The following is an 18,288-nucleotide window of genomic DNA, read 5'->3' on the forward strand; positions in this document are numbered from 1 at the left end:
TGGTTCTTTTTGAGAGGGTGGAGTTGAGTTGATGGAGGTGGTGTGTTCTGTGTGATTAGTTAATGGGTGGAAGTGGGGGCTGAGAATGGGGGGGGGGGATAAAGGGTGGGGTTTGCCTTTGTGTGTGTCGGTCTGATGTTGATCTAGGTTAGGCGGGTTGCGGGTGGGAGCTGTGGTATCAGGGGTGAGAGGAACGGGAATGAGAGGAACGGGGATGAGGGCTGGTGTGTAGGGGGAAGGGGAGGGGTGGTTGTTGTAAGCGGGAGAGAGATTTATGTCTGTGCTTGAGGAATGTGGGGTAGCTACGGTAGGTGGGTGAATGACTAAGGTGCCGGGAGTAAAGGGGTGGTGCATGTCGTTTTGGGTGGGAGCTGTGGTATCAGGGGTGGGAAAGGGGATGAGGGCTGGTGTGTGAGGGGAAGGGGTGAGGTGGTTGGTGTAGGAGGGGGAGTGATCTATGTCTGTGCTCGACGGGAGTGAGGTAGTTACGGTAAGTGGGTGAGTGACTAGGGTGTCGGGGTAAAGGAGAGGTGCATGTCGTTTTGGGGCTGGGCTAGGTTAGAATGAATGTGGTTTGAGGCTGTGGTGTCAGGGGTGACAGGAATGGGTGTGGTATGAGGGGATGACAAGGTGAGGTTGTAGGGGGGAGGGGGTGCCGCTGGGATGTGTGGGTGAAGGATCTATGTCTGTAACTGTGGAGTGTGAGGTAGCTACATTAGGTGGGTGAATGTCTAAGGTGCCGGGGGTGGGGGGACGGTGCGTGTCGTTTTGGGGTTGAGCTAGGTGATTGGGGGCTGTGAATTCAGGGGTGATAGGCCTGCGGGTGCTATGAGTGGGGGTCCGATGACTGGCGAGGTGTTGTTTGAACGTGGGGAACAGGTTGTCTAGTAGTTCCAGGTTCTTGTCTGTGGATTGAATTAGGATGATCCCGTTATTGTATATAGTCATGGTTGTTCTGCCCGGGACGAGTTGGGATGGAGTGATGGAGAGTTTTAGGCCATGCGCAAAGTTCCTGGAGGTGGAGACGGTGAGTAGGGTGCGGAACGTGTTTCTCCATTGGGCTCTGCGTGTGGTGTGGAAGATAAAATCAATGTTCAGTGAACCATTGACTGGTGAGAAGTAGGTGTCTGCACAAGGAGTTTCAGGGTGGGACCTCAGGAAGTTGTGTTTAAAGCGTTTAGCAGTTTTTTTATTGAGTGAGGGTGGGTAGTTGATTCTATATGTGTGTTTGCCGACAGGTTCCATGATGAGAGGACAGACTAGGTAGGTGTAGGAGGGAGGGTATAGGAGGGAAGGGTGCACTGTCCTAAACAGTTGCGCGGGCCTAAAGTGACACTAGTGAATGCACAGTAATGCTATACGCAGAGTACAAATGCAGACAATCATAGTGAGATAATGGTAAGTAACACTCGTGAACTGCCAAGGTATTTGAGGTAGTAATCGGTGCATACAGGATTGACTGACACTAGTGAGCTGCCAAGGTATTTGAGGTAGTAATCGGTGCATACAGGATTGACTGACACTAGTGAGCTGCCAAGGTATTTGAGGTAGTAATCGGTGCATACAAGATTAACACTAGAGTTGGGTGCGAGTTGCACAAGTGTAGGGTGCGCAATAGGGAAATAAGGGAGCAGAATACTATTTGAGGTAGTAATCGGTGCATACAAGATTAACACTAGAGTTGGGTGCGAGTTGCACAAGTGTAGGGTGCGCAATAAGGAAATAAGGGAGCAGAATACTGCGGGCAGTTAGCACATACGCGGTAGTAATCAGTGTATACGGGAAGGGACAATGTAAGTGCAGGTTACATCAGTGACAAGTCTATGTGAGATATTCGACAGTACATTTTAGGAATAGGAGTGAATTCGATGTAGGTTCTAAACAAGTGCAGAACAAGTAGCAATATAATACTGACAAAATACTGGAATAAAACACTGTGCAAACCATAAAAAAATATCTAATCGAAGGTGACAATAGTGAGTAGTTAAAAATATGTAAGGTATAGGAGTCCGTGACAGAATACCATTGCACACACAAATTATATGAACCAACAAGTGACATTAGTGAGCAGCAACGAAAAAATATATGAGGTATAAAATATGAAATATAGAACTGAGAAAAATACTTGAATAAAACAACAGCATACCATAAAAAAATATCTAAATCGAAGGTGCCAATAGTGAATAGTCAAAAATATGTAAGGTACAGGAGTCAGTGACAAAATACAATTGCACACACAGATTAAATGACACAACAAGTGGCATTAGCGAGCAGCAAAGGAGAAATATATGAGGTAGCAAACGGTGCATTACCGGTGACGATAAAGTGGGACGTGCAAGATACAGTTAGGAATATAGAATAGAATATAATGCTACTGTAAGAGGCAATAATATATGGGTAGCAATCGGTGCAGAAGAAGTGAAATGTGCTGGATACAATCAGGAATATAATAATAAATATCACTGTGAAAGAGCAGACTATCTAAATCAATGTGAAAAACGCCCAGCTGTGGAAATTGTGCAGCCGATAAAAAGTAGTTCCATGATACAGACAGGTGCGCACCCAAGTACGGTAGTTGGGCTTAGTCTAGAGTGGTGAGTTCTTAGTGTCAGCTACCAGTACTTGACCACCGACAACACTCCACAGCGCAGCTCGACCGAAAACTCGGAAGAAGGGACGGGGGGGCGGGCCGTGGTAGGCAAGGGAAGTGGAGGGGAAGGGGGGGAGGAAAGAAGGGGGAAGGGGACAGCAGACCAGAGCGAAGAGGGGTGGCCAAGCCGCTGCACGTGGGGCCAAGGGGGCCAAGGTCCACTGACCGCAGGGTAGGTTTAATTCTAACTGCACACAAGGGTCTGGGCTCAGCACACGCAGGAGTCCTGCTACAATTTCATTGTTGGTACTCCTTCCCCTACCATCCCAAGGGAAATTCAGTGGTGGAGAGGAAAAACCGTGACCTAAAGCAATCCTTAACAGCAAAGAGAATTAGGTGTGGGCAGTAGTTGGGTCAATCACCTATATGGGGTTCAGAGGTCACTTAAAAACATGCCAAGAAAATCCTTGGGAGTACATAACCCCTATGAGATCCTATTTGGGACAAGAATATGGGTACCTGTCCTAGATTGTGCCAGCACAGTGGCGATGTAAAACCATTTGAATTCAATGATCGTTTGGCTGTTTTACAGGAACACAATGAATCCTGGGCATTAAAAGGCAAAGTCCCAGTCAAACGCACCACCACTGGGGAAGTGAAACATGTACCGGCAAGACCTGTCTGGGTCCCGAAGATTGGGGACCTGGTCTGAGTAAAGATTTCCGACAAGAAGGAGTTTGGGCCATCTTACATAGCACCCGTACCAGTCCTGCCAGTCGAATGAACAAGAACAGTACTTCTTCAGCCTTTTGCCGGCAAAAAAAAAAGAACATTCATCTCCATTGAGCTTATCAAACCACACTATGTGGCCAATTCTCAAGAGTAGGCCGTGTGGAATCCTGAGTAGCCGCAGATCTCCTCTCGCTACTATACAGAAAGTTCAGATGGAAAGACTAATAATGTTTCGAGACTCCCCTGCGCAAAATGCAGGCGTATCAAATAACTGAGTACAAATTACACCAGTTGAAACTGAACAACATCCAAATACGAGTGAAACGCAAATTGCAATTCGGCCCAATGATGACATCTACATTAATGTGCCTTCACAAGAAACACCTGCCAGTTCTACAACCTCTGTAGAGGTACCAAAGATAGATCGAACTGTGTCTGGCTACTTCATCAACTTCAATGACTTTTCTTCAGATCCAATTGAACCTGAGCAAACACCACCCATTTCCAAAAAGGAGAAATTTTGACAATTCTATCTCTGGCTGTAAAATACTTTCTTTATATTCCCTTGGTTGCATCTTTGGTTTACATTGGGAATCCTGTTCCTGTTAAATTTGGATTGGTATAGTAACTGTCTTTTTCTTACTCCTAAATGGACATTACCTCCCACAACGCTCTGCAGTAAAATCTGTGAACTTGGTCCTGATATCACATACGTCATTCAACCGTGAACAGAGAGACCTGTCCATAGTCAACATTACAGCAGTTCCAGTACCTAAAGGTATAGTTTGGGATAGTTTAATATGATGTATTTGGTCCTACTGAACATTTAAAAATTCCACATGTATTTCAATTTCATTGAATGATTTCACTTCCCCAAGTACACTTTCTGATGATTGGGACATTGAAACTGTAAATACTATGCTCTCAGACTTAGAACAATCTGCTGCATTTTCTTACAGAGAATTGTATGAAGATACACCTTGATTTTGATATCATGTATTGTTACCAGCATTATGGTTATCACTTTTTTCACAGAGCTAGTGTCCCACACAATGTTAACACTTACAATCAATGGGAACATTGCCCGACACCGCCAAAAGGTAGTTCTGCCACATTTGCACAGAAGTGTGCATACTGTTCAGGGTTTAATACATCAGACCAAATGTCAAACTACTATAAGCTTGAACAGACGAATGCAACCGAGAAGAAAATGATGCTGACTAACACCAAGCTTATATATTGAGAACCTTTTATCTCCCAACTGTCTATACAAGGTTTCGGATATGAAGGGACACAATAGACACAAAATCCATCTGGGGGACAAAAGAATGGCAGGTTCAGCGATTTGAGGCTTTATTTAGAGCTTGCCTCAAACCATTACAGATAATATTTCTGAAAAGAACTGTGCAACAAAATACCTGCTACGGGTTTGCAAAAATAAAGGCCATGAAAACACTTTGCATCCCCTCGCCAACTCCTATTGAAGGTATATCGGATAATACTCTGATAAGTGAGGAGGTACTGGGTACAATGATTCAGAATGGTACATACAATTAATCAGCTCCCAATTGGAAGGGATGGTTGGTTTGGCCGATTGACACAAATAGGTGTCAATCAAGATTCAGGGGTACCACCCGAGAGATTACTATCCATAGGCCTGACCCACGCTATGTACACACAGACGACCAGGGGTAGTGACTTCTTATAGTGATTTCTTATAGTGTTGGGAAGTTATGCCTAGAATGGCTAAAAGCCTTAACACTATTGCAGGTAAAACAACATGTGTCCCTTCTGTCTGATAACATGGATCTTAGGGATTTCTTGCTAGGTCCCAAGAAACAGCATAAAAAAAGCTTATTGTATGCCATCGACAATGAACTGTGGAAAGTCTCCCAACAGGAAGCTGCTGAGAGATTATGTAAGATTGATAGGATTAACCTAGAAAAGGCCTTTGCTGTGGTAAATAATGGAATGACCACACACTCCTCACATGTTTATTCACTGGGAAACATTGTGTCCTCAGCAACTGATATTATGGAACAAGATTTGTCTATTCTACAACATGGGCAATCTCAATTGCACTCCATTATGCTTTTAAGCTGAAGCATACAATCATTGCGTTCTGGCCATGTGCCATGGTGGGACAATAATGGCACAAATTTGTTTTCAACTTATAATCTGACCGAAAGACAATTGACCATGGCACGCAGAGATGCAAAGTACACCATGCTGCTCTTTGAAAAATTAGAGACGTTACCTTTTACAGTAGCGGAGTCACCATCTACGGAATAATTAATTCATGGCTATATCAAGCTGCCAATCAAATTTCAGTTCTAATACAGCCTAAGATACCATCAGATAGGTAGGTATGATGCGTTGGATGAAGGGTATATACAGGAAACCTGGAATTTACCATACAGATATGGGTGCAGAAATAAGAACACTGAACTTTTCTTAAGTGGTACAAACTGTGATAAGGCTTTAAGTGGATCTTTAGTGTGCAAGGAGGTCTTGCTTCGCGGAGTGTGTAATGCTTAAATAGGAAACTTATCTTGCTACTTGAAAAAGGCTCCCCAGCTGCAGTGATTAATCCTGTTTTTGAGTTACTCTCGAATAGGAGTTATTTAGTACTGAATGATGATGGCGACAGGCATCGCATATCTAGTCACAGTAAACTTCAGGTTGTTTGCTATATGCAGCTGGAGTTTGATGTATTGCCTTAGGGGAAACAACATGGGTGAACAAAGGGAATCATCATGAACAGACCCAGAAGAGTTTTGAAAATACAAAGTTCTTCTGATGCAAGAGACCAAACTGAATGCAGGCGAAAAAAGGCCCCGAAGGTTCAGCTCAAACCCTTCACAGGTACAGGGAAAAGAGGGCATGGGTAGTATGGGACTAGTGAGACTAGGCAACAGGAAAATACATGCAGGGGGAATAGGAACACAAACAATGTCCAGCAGTAAAGGGAGGACAGGCAGATTGAAATTAAGCACCTAGATCAAGTGGGGTACTGGGCATCCAGCTCAACCACAAGAGTGGGTATTGTAAAGGGCAGGGGAAGTTGGGTATGGATGTTTTCTGTTGTGAAGGGAATGTCTCTTGCTTGGTGTACTCCTGCACAGTCACGTACCCTGCCGTGCGTGCCCAACTGGGAGTATCTGGTATCCTGGATTTTAGCCCGAGCCTTAACTTAATATAGTGAGTGCATGTAGGCCTAGGCATGCCGTTTAAGTAGAGTCCAGTACTCCACCTATCCTTGACCTGGATGAGGGAGCACCAAGCATGCTCTCAATAGTGGCAAAGAACTACTGTCTCCGACATGGGTCCACAATGTAGCACAGTGGTGGCAGCATACCGTGTATTTGGAATTTATAATGTGACCATAACCTTTACCTGTGTCACCGTTGTGGAGGTCTACTGGCCCACCCATATAAAGTTTTCCATGACAGATTACCCAAAATCCTCACACTAAGATCTCTAGCACATGTAATACATACATACCTGATACATAAGTGAGTTTCTGAGAGAACCAGAGTGATACAGGCTTGCTGGTTCTATTTAGGAAATCCCTGGCCTATTCTTGTGCACAACATAGAGGTGACACCCCTTTCCCAGATACTGATGGTGTAAATGCATTGCTGGCATTCCTAAGACTGGAGGGGGGAACCTAGACAGTGAAAATGGGGAAGGAGGCAGACCTCCCCTTAGAAATTTAATTTGGTCGTTTTGATTCAGATGACTGCTGAATAGTCTTCTGGAAGTTGCCATTTGGTGGATGGTTGGGGTAAAGGGTGGGACTTCAGCTCATGCAGTCAGGGCATGGAATGTCCTTTTGAAGTTGGTCAGCCTTTAGTCTCTTTTCCTTGTCACTGTCAGGTGTGGCTGGTGTGTCTCTGTTGAGGATGCTTCAGCCTGGAAGTGTCCTTGCTGTGAGGAGCATTACTCTGGACAGCAGGTGAATCTGGAAGATGGCCTGGGAAAAACACATGAAAAAAGACCAACCCAAACCGGTTCTGAAAATGCAGACAGAAAATGCACAACCCCATCTGCCTTTATTGCATAAAATTGGATACTGTTTCCCAACTTGTTGTTCTAGTTCCCATTTCTATTGGACCAAGGAGGGAGTGCTCCTCATAGAATCCAGAGGGCTACTGCACAACCAGAGCTGTTGTCTGCCTGACAACAAGCTTCCCAGACACGAGGGGACATGATCTGGAGTCTGATCTGGAGGAATAGCTGATTTCATCTCCTGGAACACCTGCCTATTAGAAGGGAAAGGGTGAATCCATTGCAGCAAGAGCATCAGACAACTGGCATGGGCACGAACATTAGTGGTGTGGCTCCATCCAGCACAGACACTTCAAGAGCATGACTAGTTTGCTCCTGGCAATGAGACTATCACTCTTGCCAACAGTGGTGGATTAGCAGCACTACCAACGTGTGTCTAAGTAGGTATCCCCATCAACCCTGCTGTTGCAGCCATATAATTTGCTGAGTGTACTCGAGTGGTCTGCACCACTGAAGATCCCTGTGAAGCTGTGGCACTTTCACCAAGTATGCCTGAAAGGATTGATATTTTGTGTCCAACCAAGGCACTTCCCAAACTTGTACCTTACGAACCATGCCACTTGAAGTAAAGCAGTTACATTGAGGAACTTTGTCAACATTTGACAAGCAACTGAGTAGTTTCCTGTGGCACTCTCCAAGCAGTGCACCCAATTGAACTAGTTGCTACTGCCCCACAGCTCTTGAAGCAACTCACCGGCCAACCCCTCGACCAGTGCCTGGAGAACAGCTACATTAATGCCTCAACCAAGGAAGGGCTGAGTGGCCTAACAAACTCACCCATTCAAGATGAGGGAGGTCTGATGGCAATCAGCCCCCGTTCCCCTGCCTGCCGACGTTGGCTGCCCATAAAAGGGTCGTTGCCTGAAGATAGCCAGCTGCCATATTTAGCTCACAACACAGTCATACAACCTGTGTCGGCCCACTGGGAGTACAGCAGCCAACGAACTGACCACAGCTGGTGATCCTCCACCCCCAACGAGGGAGGAACATCGGTTGAAGTGCAGGATGCCGGTGTGAGGTCAATCACAGTACCAAATTGAGTATGAGAAACTGAGTACAGCACTGCACCTGTTCTGAGACCCACACCAGAGTGTCCTTGAAGTAAGGGAGGTGGAATAGGAGGGCAACCATTCCTAAAAGTAATAGTCTAGCCCCCCTACGTCAGGTACCTGATACATTTGGTGATGGTGTGTAGAATTTAAGCATGGGCAAATTTTGGGAATTTGCGATCTGCGGATTTGCGAATTCGCAATCTGCAAAATTCACGAATTTGCGGATTTTTTATTTTTGCGTGTTCGCGGGTGTTCGCGGGTGTTCGCTGGGAACTTTGCATATTCGCGGGGCGTTTTGCGCGTTCGCTGTTTTTTTTTTGCCTGGTTCATCACTGCCACCCTCGCGTTTTTTATGCCCTTCTGCCCTCTGTACCACTTGTTTTTGTGCCTTTCTGCCCTCTGCCCCACTCTTGTTTGTGCCCTTTTGCCCTCTGCCCCACTGGTTTCTGTGCCCTTCTGCCCTCTGCCTAACTCATGCCCTCTGTCCCACCTTGTGCCCTTCTGCCCTCAGCCATAAGTCAGCTTCAACAGGAAGCACTAATAGATAAAGTATAGCAGGTGCTTGAGTTGAAGGTCAAATTAAGTTACACAGTCATTAATCACCCCAAGTTTGGGGTGATTAATGATTGTTCAACTGAATTTGAGATTCAACTCTAGCACCTGCTTTACTTTATCTATTAGTGCTTCCTGTTGAAGCTGACTTTTTGTAACTATTTTAGAGGCTCTGGCAGCTTGCCGGCGCCATTCTAAAATAGTTACAAAAAGTCAGCTTGAACTTTTGACCCAATCCATTCCGTTCGCGGATTTTGCAGGAAATCCGCCAAATCCGCGAGCGGAACGGATTTTCCGCCCATGCTTAGTAGAATTGAGGGTTACTATGCAAAAACATACTTTTCTTTGAAAAGATAAGCACTGAGCTAGACAATTACGTTATAGTTTTCTTGGTATCTACTGATTGCTGAACCTGTTGTACCATCAACTAAACTCCTGGAGAAGCTTGTGGCTGCCCGCCATTGCCACCACTGAGTCAATCTACCCCATCGGCTGTGGCCCAATATCCCTGCTTGAACTCTGGTCCCCGAACAGGGTCCAACATTTGCCAATGAAAAAATATAATACATAAAAGAAATTAGTTCAAAGTGAATTGTTTGATGAGTTACAGTGAGAACAGATCCGGTTCAATGGGATTCTTTCGAAGATCTGATATATCTGGAAAAGGCAGCCAAAGGGCAGGAATCCAACATGTATATGGTATTTTTTATGTAATACGGGAACCAGTTAGTGGCAAAAACCCCAGCACATCATTATCAAAGGGATGTGCTTGTAAATTATTATCATGGATATAACAATCAAAGTCAGAAATCATCACTGTTCTAACCCCGTGCCCTCTACAATTCATTACTCACTAGTGGAGTGGGGTAAACCTTCCTTGTCTCACAAAACCTCCTATAGGTTACTTCCTACCTAAAACTAGGTTATCCCACAGTGATTTTGAAGCCAATGAAAGGCTCTAGGTTTCTTGTGTTAGAATCAAGCAAGACAAACAGACCAGAACTGCAAAAAGTATCTATAAATTGTCCTCCAGATGTGAACATTAATGGTTTAATACAATGATGTTTTTCATCTATCTCCTTTTTGACATGCTAGTTCTTCTTTGTACTTGGGGTGGACCAGATAACTTTTTTTAGCCCACTTTCTTTTCACATCATTTTAGGAAATGCTTAGCGTGTTCCTCTAGTTGTGGTTTCTCAATTTGCAACTCTGCTGCTATTTCCACAAACATCTTCTATCCCTCTCCCAGAGACAGTTAATCTTATAAAAATCATAACCCCTTGTGTCATGTTTCAGCTAGAAATTATCATATGAATTAAATAACAGTCAATGCCTTTTTTATTACTGCTTTTTGTGAGCAGATGTTTTCTAGTATTTGTATTCACTACTTAAAATAACTAGTCGTATTTTCAGGTACCAGATGGAGAAGAAGGGCATGTTCTTATTGACTTGAGAGAAGTTGAGTAAACTTCTGCTCTTTGGCTGTGGTTATCATATATGTAATATTTGGAAATTGTATTTTCTCTCTTCATGATATCATACCGATCCTTGAAATGTAACCTGTGCCGAGAGGCTAAAAGACGATTAATTAGAAAAAGGACTTCACACATAGACTTGGCTGTGGCTAATGAAACTGCATGCCTGAAGTGCATTTCAGCCTGCTGTAAGTTGGAAACCAGCAATCCTTAGCCTCTTTGAATTTCTCAGAATAGTATACCAAGACACAGCTAACATTCCCTTTTAATATTAACAAATACATTTCAGTACAATTCCTAAGAATATCCATTTGGTGAAAAGGTGCGAGCGGTTTATAGTTACTTTTGTGTATGTAGTGGATCCAAGTGGTCTAGTAAACATCCTTAACTAGTGTTTTACTTTTCATCATCCGAAAGTTAAAGCTCACACGATGTTTACAGGAGCAAAATGCATATTTTTGTTCTCACCTCCGCCTCTTCCTTGTCCATAGAGAATATTGGGGTGCAGGCTGTCTTCGTGCTCCAGGAGGTGAGGCAGGTAATAATAGAGGTTGACAAACTGCATAGAAACCTTGGTAGTTAAATTGAACTCTTTCCATCTGGCGTCATCTGCGGACAAAAAAATTGAATTACTATCCCTAAAAGGACTTCTTGTTATCGTGATACCAATAACCATGGCCTGCAGGTTTTCCCCCAAAACTCATTCAACAAAACGTTTGCGTCCAAAAAATGTAGAATGAAATGAAATATAAGGGATTATTTAACATATGCAACGTTTAATTCTGTACTTATTTCACATGAAAGCTTTTTTTCAACAATTACAAACTACTGTTTAATTCACTTTTGGCAGAAAATCTAAAGAAATGCCTAAGTGTTTAGTTTGGTACAGACCTCACTTCACCTATAAAGGTCATCTGCAGAAAGGAAGGTAGTGCGCCTCAATCCTGTTATAGGTGAAATGCCTTGACCATTGTTGCGTAAAAGGTATCCGATCATACTCCACTTAAGTTTTGGATCAGGGTTCTTCATTAAATTGTAGAAATTGGGGGTTGGCTGTTACGTCTTTCCCAGGCTAGTCAGCGTTTAAGGTGAGAGGAACCACATTACCTGAGCGCATTAATAAGGAATTACCAGGGAAATAGGTCACAATGTAACCAAATCCTGTGCTTATTTGCCATTTCTCCCCAATATTACACCATGGCATTGTGGCTGCAGTTTGATGGCCCTGTTGACTTCAATTAGCAGTCTCAGTCAGAAGACGTAAACACAGCTTATACATCTAAGAGGATCACAACACCTACACTTCCCAAAACTGACATATTCCAAAGGCCCTGTTACAGAGTCAAGAACAGACTGTATCCATGGAGATGGGCACAATGCACACTGAAAATGATCCAATAAACAATGTGTTCTCAACATGTCTCCTACATGGTCACTGATTCCTGATCCAAACACCTTTGCAGGGCAAGTAACACTGGAGATTGTGTGGAGGTTGGCTGGATCCAATGTAGGATTTTCATTTGACAAACATGTTTGTTTGTAAGCTTATTGGACAACCTGCAATGCCAAGGAGTAGTCCTTGTGTATTTGTAAATATATGCCAAATTTTTAGGTAACGCGAACCTGAACACCGCATAGTGAGCAGTGCCATTGCCTGGGACTAGTCTCACAGCATGGCTGCGCTGCTGCCTGAAAGAATAGTAGGTAGTAGAAATAACTCTCTTAGGAATCCGCTGGATTGCAAAGATCTCCGCCAAAGACGGTTTGAGATAGTTATAGTTTTACTGGAAAAGAAAGCCCTTGTGAGCTCAGTAGACACCAGAGGCGGACTGTTTATGAATGAATTCCATGGGTTTGCAGATTACATTCCGCATGCAAATCGGTTTGTTAGAGATGATTAGAGAATGCTAAGATTCAAGCTAAAGAGTATTTCATACTATTTATCCGAACTAGGGACTTGCACAAATATGATTGTCATGATTCGTCAGCAAAGCAGTGTGCATATCAATGTCGAGCAGATTATGCATGGTGGCTTGCCCAAAAAATAGAGTCGGTAACTCCTCCCCCAACACCGTGCAAGAGGATTTCCAAGCAAGAGTTTTAAGACAGATCCTATTTGGGAGGGAATTGTGCGCTCACATTATTCGGAGGTTATCACAATAAAAAATGGAAGGGAGGATCGTTGAATAAAAAGAAATGTAGAAGTGCTCCTGAAACTGATGTGCGACCAAAAAGTACAGATTAAGCGAGATTGTCACCAACTACCGAAGACCCAAAGAAAGGGCTTACTTTTTGGTTAGATCAGAAAGATAAGTTTGAAAACGAAGGGAGGAAATTGTCTTTTGTTTAAGTGAATTTAAAAATTCATGGCGCGCTGATTTGACTCCTAAATAATTTACCCTGTAAATAAATAAATTAAATCACAAAAATAAAATAGTTACGATCCAATACTTTGTTGTCCATCAAAATGCGAGCCTCAGGTGCACTTGTCACATCTCCATCGCCCATTGGACACCTATTTATTTTATGTCACGCCTTTGCTAAAGTGTCTATTTATCATGTTTTTACGATGATTGATACCAGCTAAGACACTGCTCTGAAAGCAAAAATATGATTACAAGTTATACATCGCACATTATAAATCCAACACGGACCAATGCCAATGAAAAGTGTGAGGCAAAATATGTTTTGTAACAGAAGGCTAGTTTTGTTAACACTTATTTGTTTACCAACTGAGAGCGCAGGCTGGACAGCCGAGGGGGCTACTCTGACATTTCCCATGTGAGGTGCAAACTCAGGTGTTATTTCCAAATCTAGACGAGCCGGCATCGTCCCCATGTGGCAGCCCCGAGGGCTCCTTTCTCGGTAAGGACTCCTGCAGAGTGCGCCCGTTTAAATATTTTTGCAAACTCTGATTTTGATTTAGAATCCTAACCTGCCTCAGTGTCACGATGCCATGGTCAGGTTTCGAAGCGCCGTGACTCTGGCGGTGGTGGTGTTTCTCCCATTGCAAGAAAAGCAGGTAAGACATGAGAGTGAGAAAGAATAAATATCCTCGCTGAAAGGAGGCACAGGAATAGTTTAAACACCCTTTAATATGCTCTTATCAAATCCCGCCTCCTTCCCCAGTTTAATGTTTAATGACCTTGAAGTGTAGTCTCCAAGGGCTTCAGTATACGCAAGGGTGACGTCCATTCACCAAAAAGCCAGGGGTAGCGGACGTGACTTCAAATGCCCTTTGGCTCTGTGACATCGAGTTTGAGACATCACATGATAATCAGTGAGGATGACGTCAAAGAAATCGGCACGAGTCCTTGTGATTCAACCTTTTTTGATGCAATTAGTGCGGCCACGTTGCAAATATTTTACCAAAATGGCTGTTGTTTTATTTCCATTGGTACTTTTTCCACCATGAAATGTAAACAGCCAATCCCAAAGGATTTCGATTCAAAGCATTTTAGAGGTTTCTAAACTAACACAATTTGATTTGATTATTATGGTAAACCGAAGTAGAGTAGCCCTGTTATAAAAATATATTAAGGATTAAGTGTTGCTAAGCAAAACCTGACCTGATGGGACAACCTGAAACACTTCTATGTTTCAGGTGCGTACCTTACCAACCCGAAGCAACTTCTGTTTTACAGACAGAGAATCCCAAAGTTGGCTTTTGCAACCTGAGGCCAGGGGTCACAAAGGCATGTTGCAGGAAACTAGCCAGGGGTCGCAGCTGTGACCCCTAGAGACTCCAAAATGACATCCCTGGGGTAGTCCTTCCACTTGGAGTTACTGATTCCAGAGGATTGCTATCTCCAGGGATAGAGATACAGAAGAATGCAAGTGAGGGTCCCCTTAAAATTGGGAATTACTTGGCAAAAGACATTTCCAGACCGGATACCCCCAGAAATTCCCCACTTTCCCCTGGTAATTCACCCAGGGACTGCTTTGTCAGGTGAAGTCTCTGAGGGAAATACCACAGATTCGCAGAGTTACTGTAGGCCTAATAATTCCAATTAACGTGGTAACTCCTATTAAAAACCAAACCCGAATTACCGAGGAACTTTATATAAACCCCTAAAAGTCTTTGTAGGCACTGCAATAAGAAACTGGGCGACGAAAAGGCAAAGCCTGCTTTAACTGTAACTGAAAAACCTTTGAGGTTTGTGCCTCCCAGCATTGGAACAAGCTCCCTCTGGCTCTACGCTCTTCCCAATCAGAAATCTTATTCCGTAAGTCACTGAAGACCCACCTGTTTTCCCTATAACATCCCCCTGTGCCCTCCACCCTCAAAGTTCTCAGCGCCGGGACGCCCCGTCGGGGTAGCTGTGCGCTCTATAAAATACACAAATAAAATAAAATAAATAACTGTAATGCCAGAAACTGCGTTTAAAATAGCCCTGAGCCTACAAACCCACAAAGTATGGGTGATTAATAATATGTAGCATTGCATGATAAAAAAATACAGAACAACTTTATTGAAGGTTCTAGATTTATTTTCAAAATTAAAGGTATGAGAATATAGCGTCCCTTTCCCTGCTCCGCTTCCAAAGAGCGTGATTCTGGCCAGGAGGATCACTCCCACTACAGGAAATCACTCGGACAGCCTGGGGAGGGGGTGGATCATGGCTGGTATTTCCTAACTGCTTCAAAAGGATCTCTTTGGCAATTACATTTCTGTAAATGTCCTTTCAAAATGAACGGCTTGACTGTCCATTACTAGACTTAGCATTCAAAATCAGCCAATAAAAATAAAATTACATTCGAAGAATAATCAGCCACAAAAGGAAATGGAAAGCACTTCCTGGCCAAAGACACTCAAAGCACAAAAGAGGCTCTGTCCAAAAGGGCACCTTATTGGCATGGAGATCCAGAGGCAAGGCAAAAAATACGTGAGGGAGACTCGAAGATGGTGAAGTTTATAAAACAAACATTGGCAAAGCCAACAGGTCGGGTGTTAATGGCTTAATAGGTGGAGCCCATTAAAGTGAGACAACCGGGGGACCAGTATGAGAGAGAAGAAATGGCTATGAGTGTAAAGCAGATCCTCATGTGGTTTAATGGAAGCACTTGCGTGGAGGTGGGGGGGTATACTAAAACAAACAACACCATTAGGTGGGCAATTGATATTCCACTGTGCTGAGCCAAGGCATGATTGACAAAGTCTCAAATCAAAGGCAGAAAGGGGTGCATATTCTTAGCAATATGTCAGTTTGAAAGCTGCTCTTTGAAACCACACCTAACAAGCAGATGGTGACTGCCAGGGTAAGGAAGCATAAGGAGTGGTTGTACCTCATAACTTTGCCCTGATCTTCCAACAAGACTGATCTTGTATGATTATAAAATAATTAATTCATATTGCAACATTATTATTTGATAAGAGGCACTGCAGTGCTATGAAACTTGTTTGGTGGAGATCGTTCTGTATAAAGGAACTCTACACTAAATATATAATAGGGCATCAATACAGTAGGCGCAAGAGGTTATGAGGACAGGAAATGCAATAGAAAAGGGAGAGGGCAAAATGAGACGGGCACTCTGGTTAGGAATGCGAGGTACAGGCAGCTTCTCCTGAGATAAGACGGAAACATATCTGTCCCCTGCACCAGCTTGCATTAGTTCAGGATTGAAGAGGGCAAACAGCTGGTGTGAAAGCTACTAAGTTCAGTGTATGCCTCTGGTAATAATTGATGGACATATATCTTTGCCTGTCTCCCCCCTTAATTACCCTTGAGGCAATAAGTACATAATGATAAATGTTGAATTCAATACAATTCTTTCTAAGAGCACTTTTGGCACACATGCAGATAGATCTGTTCAGAGCAGGGTCGGATTGGGATCACAATTCGGCCCGGGCACTGACGAAAAAAGTGGCCCACATTCAAGAGGCGTGGCCCATATTTAAGGGGCGTGGCCCACATTCAAGGGGCGTGCCCCTTCATGGCACACTATTTGCACAGACAAGGAATGAAAGTGGGAGGATACTGTTCTTGCACAGGACACAGGGCAAAGGTGCCAATGGCCTACATGCTGAGCAACTAAAAAAAATAGCAAGGCCCCTTTCTGTCACAAAATTATTCCAGCCCTCCAGCACAGGAGCACCTGAAAAGCAGCAAAGCCCCTGCTATTACTAACCTACTTAGCCCTCCCCAGACCTTCAGCTCAGGAGCACATGAACAGAGGTAAGGCCCCTGCAATTAGCCCTCCAGGCCTCGAGAAAATGTCCTGGCAGGGGAGCACAAAACACAGCTTTCTGGGTCATCCAAGGTAGCCAGGTAGCAAGGGGGGAGGCTGAGGTGAAGCTGGTTCATGGGAAGTGCCTTCCCAGTGTGTTCTGGCAGTCTGAGTGTTTACCATTTACTGTAGTATTACCCTTGTACCTGTGTATGGTACCCTTTTGTAACTTGCACACGTCACTTTTCTCTGGTATCACACTGTATGCTACCTCTCACTTTTGTTTGCTTTAGATACTTGCAGAAGTGCCATCATTGCCTATGTAACGTTTGTTCTTGTGCTGGAGTGTCTGCCATTTATTGCAGTATTATACCTCTACTTGTACTTTGTACGCTTTTGTAACCTGCACACATCACTTTTTCCTCCTGTAATGTACTGATTGCTACCTCATGTATTTTGGTTGCTCACTATTGTCACTTTTGATTCATGTAACTTAACGTTGGTTTTTGTAATTTGTCCACTTGTAATTTTTCTCTTCATGTATTATTGCTGTTCCTTGTGTGAAGCGCTCTGACACCTTCGGGTAAAGTCTGCGCTATATAAAATTGCATAAATAAATAAATAAAATAAAAAAATTCCAAACCTTACCTGGCCCCCACAGCAAGACCCATTCTTCCTAGTCCACTATGCCCTGAATGTGAAGGGCTGTGGGCGAGGTGCTAAGACTAACACCGTTTCTGGGCTGCATGGGCCCCAGGGGGGCCGAGGTGAAATTGTCTCAAAGGCCTGAGAAACACCTGGCCCCCAGGGAGGCCGATTCTTGCAAACAATCATCCCTCCCCAGCCCAGCCTCAGCTTGATTGCTTGGCAGGGCAGGGGTGAAGAAGAGGCCACATGTAACAATCGCTGTCTGGCCGCACAGCGAGGCTGCTTTCATTTTCTCTGTCTGTCTCCGTGCACTCTGTGGGCCGGTTTTTTTCTCCCCTTTCCTAGTCCACTCTCTGTGGACTGGGACAGGAGAGAAAAAAACGGCCCACAGAGGGCACTGAGGCACCGGCCCTTCGGCCCATTCCCAAATGCCCGCCTTGCCAATCCGCCCCTGGTTCAGAGAAATGTCCCTAGCGCAACACTAGTAAGGAGGACAAAAAAACCTCAGACTAGCTCTGCTCATTTCCTGATCTCGTTCTCTTTTTTTCTTTAATCTCACTCTTCCTCCTATCTCTCCTAAAGCCCGCTCTGTGTTAGCTGGAGAAAGTAGCAAAGGTGCCAGCAGCAGCTACTACCTTCAAAAGCAAAGCCACCTATGACTACAGCCCACTATGGAAATGCTTGATGGAATAAATGGGCAGTCCAGCCCTGTACTGTATTTGTCAGCATTCCAGGCTTAATGAAAGTGCTTGTTGGAAAGTGGGTAAATAGTAGTGGTAATAGGCCTGGGCGTAGTGGGGCTACGCGAAGCATCACAAAGCGGGGGGAATCTACGCACACCCACAGATTTCACGTAGCCTTGCTACGCGCCGCACACCTCCCTCCCGCCCTCTTCTAAATGCCCTTAGAACCATTAAAAGCATTCTAAAAGTAATGAAAACGACTTACCTGAGATGCGGCGTACCGAGAGTCCCTCTTCCTGGTTTATCGCCGACAAATT

The 18,288-nt window shown here is 44.1% G+C and overlaps 1 protein-coding gene across 2 annotated transcripts in view; it reads right to left on the bottom strand.

The window, feature by feature from the left end:
• MGAT4D (MGAT4 family member D) overlaps positions 1 to 18,288 on the bottom strand; it is a 720,909-nt gene that overhangs the window by 511,949 nt on the left and 190,672 nt on the right. For both annotated transcript variants that reach the window (XM_086962223.1, XM_086962222.1), the window contains exon 3: positions 10,941 to 11,081. In XM_086962223.1, the coding sequence (XP_086818349.1) occupies positions 10,941 to 11,081 (141 nt within the window). The remainder of the gene's footprint in view (positions 1 to 10,940; positions 11,082 to 18,288) is intronic.

This window comes from Lissotriton vulgaris, chromosome 3_1 (assembly GCF_964263255.1).
Source record: "Lissotriton vulgaris chromosome 3_1, aLisVul1.2, whole genome shotgun sequence".
NCBI lineage: Eukaryota > Metazoa > Chordata > Amphibia > Caudata > Salamandridae > Lissotriton > Lissotriton vulgaris.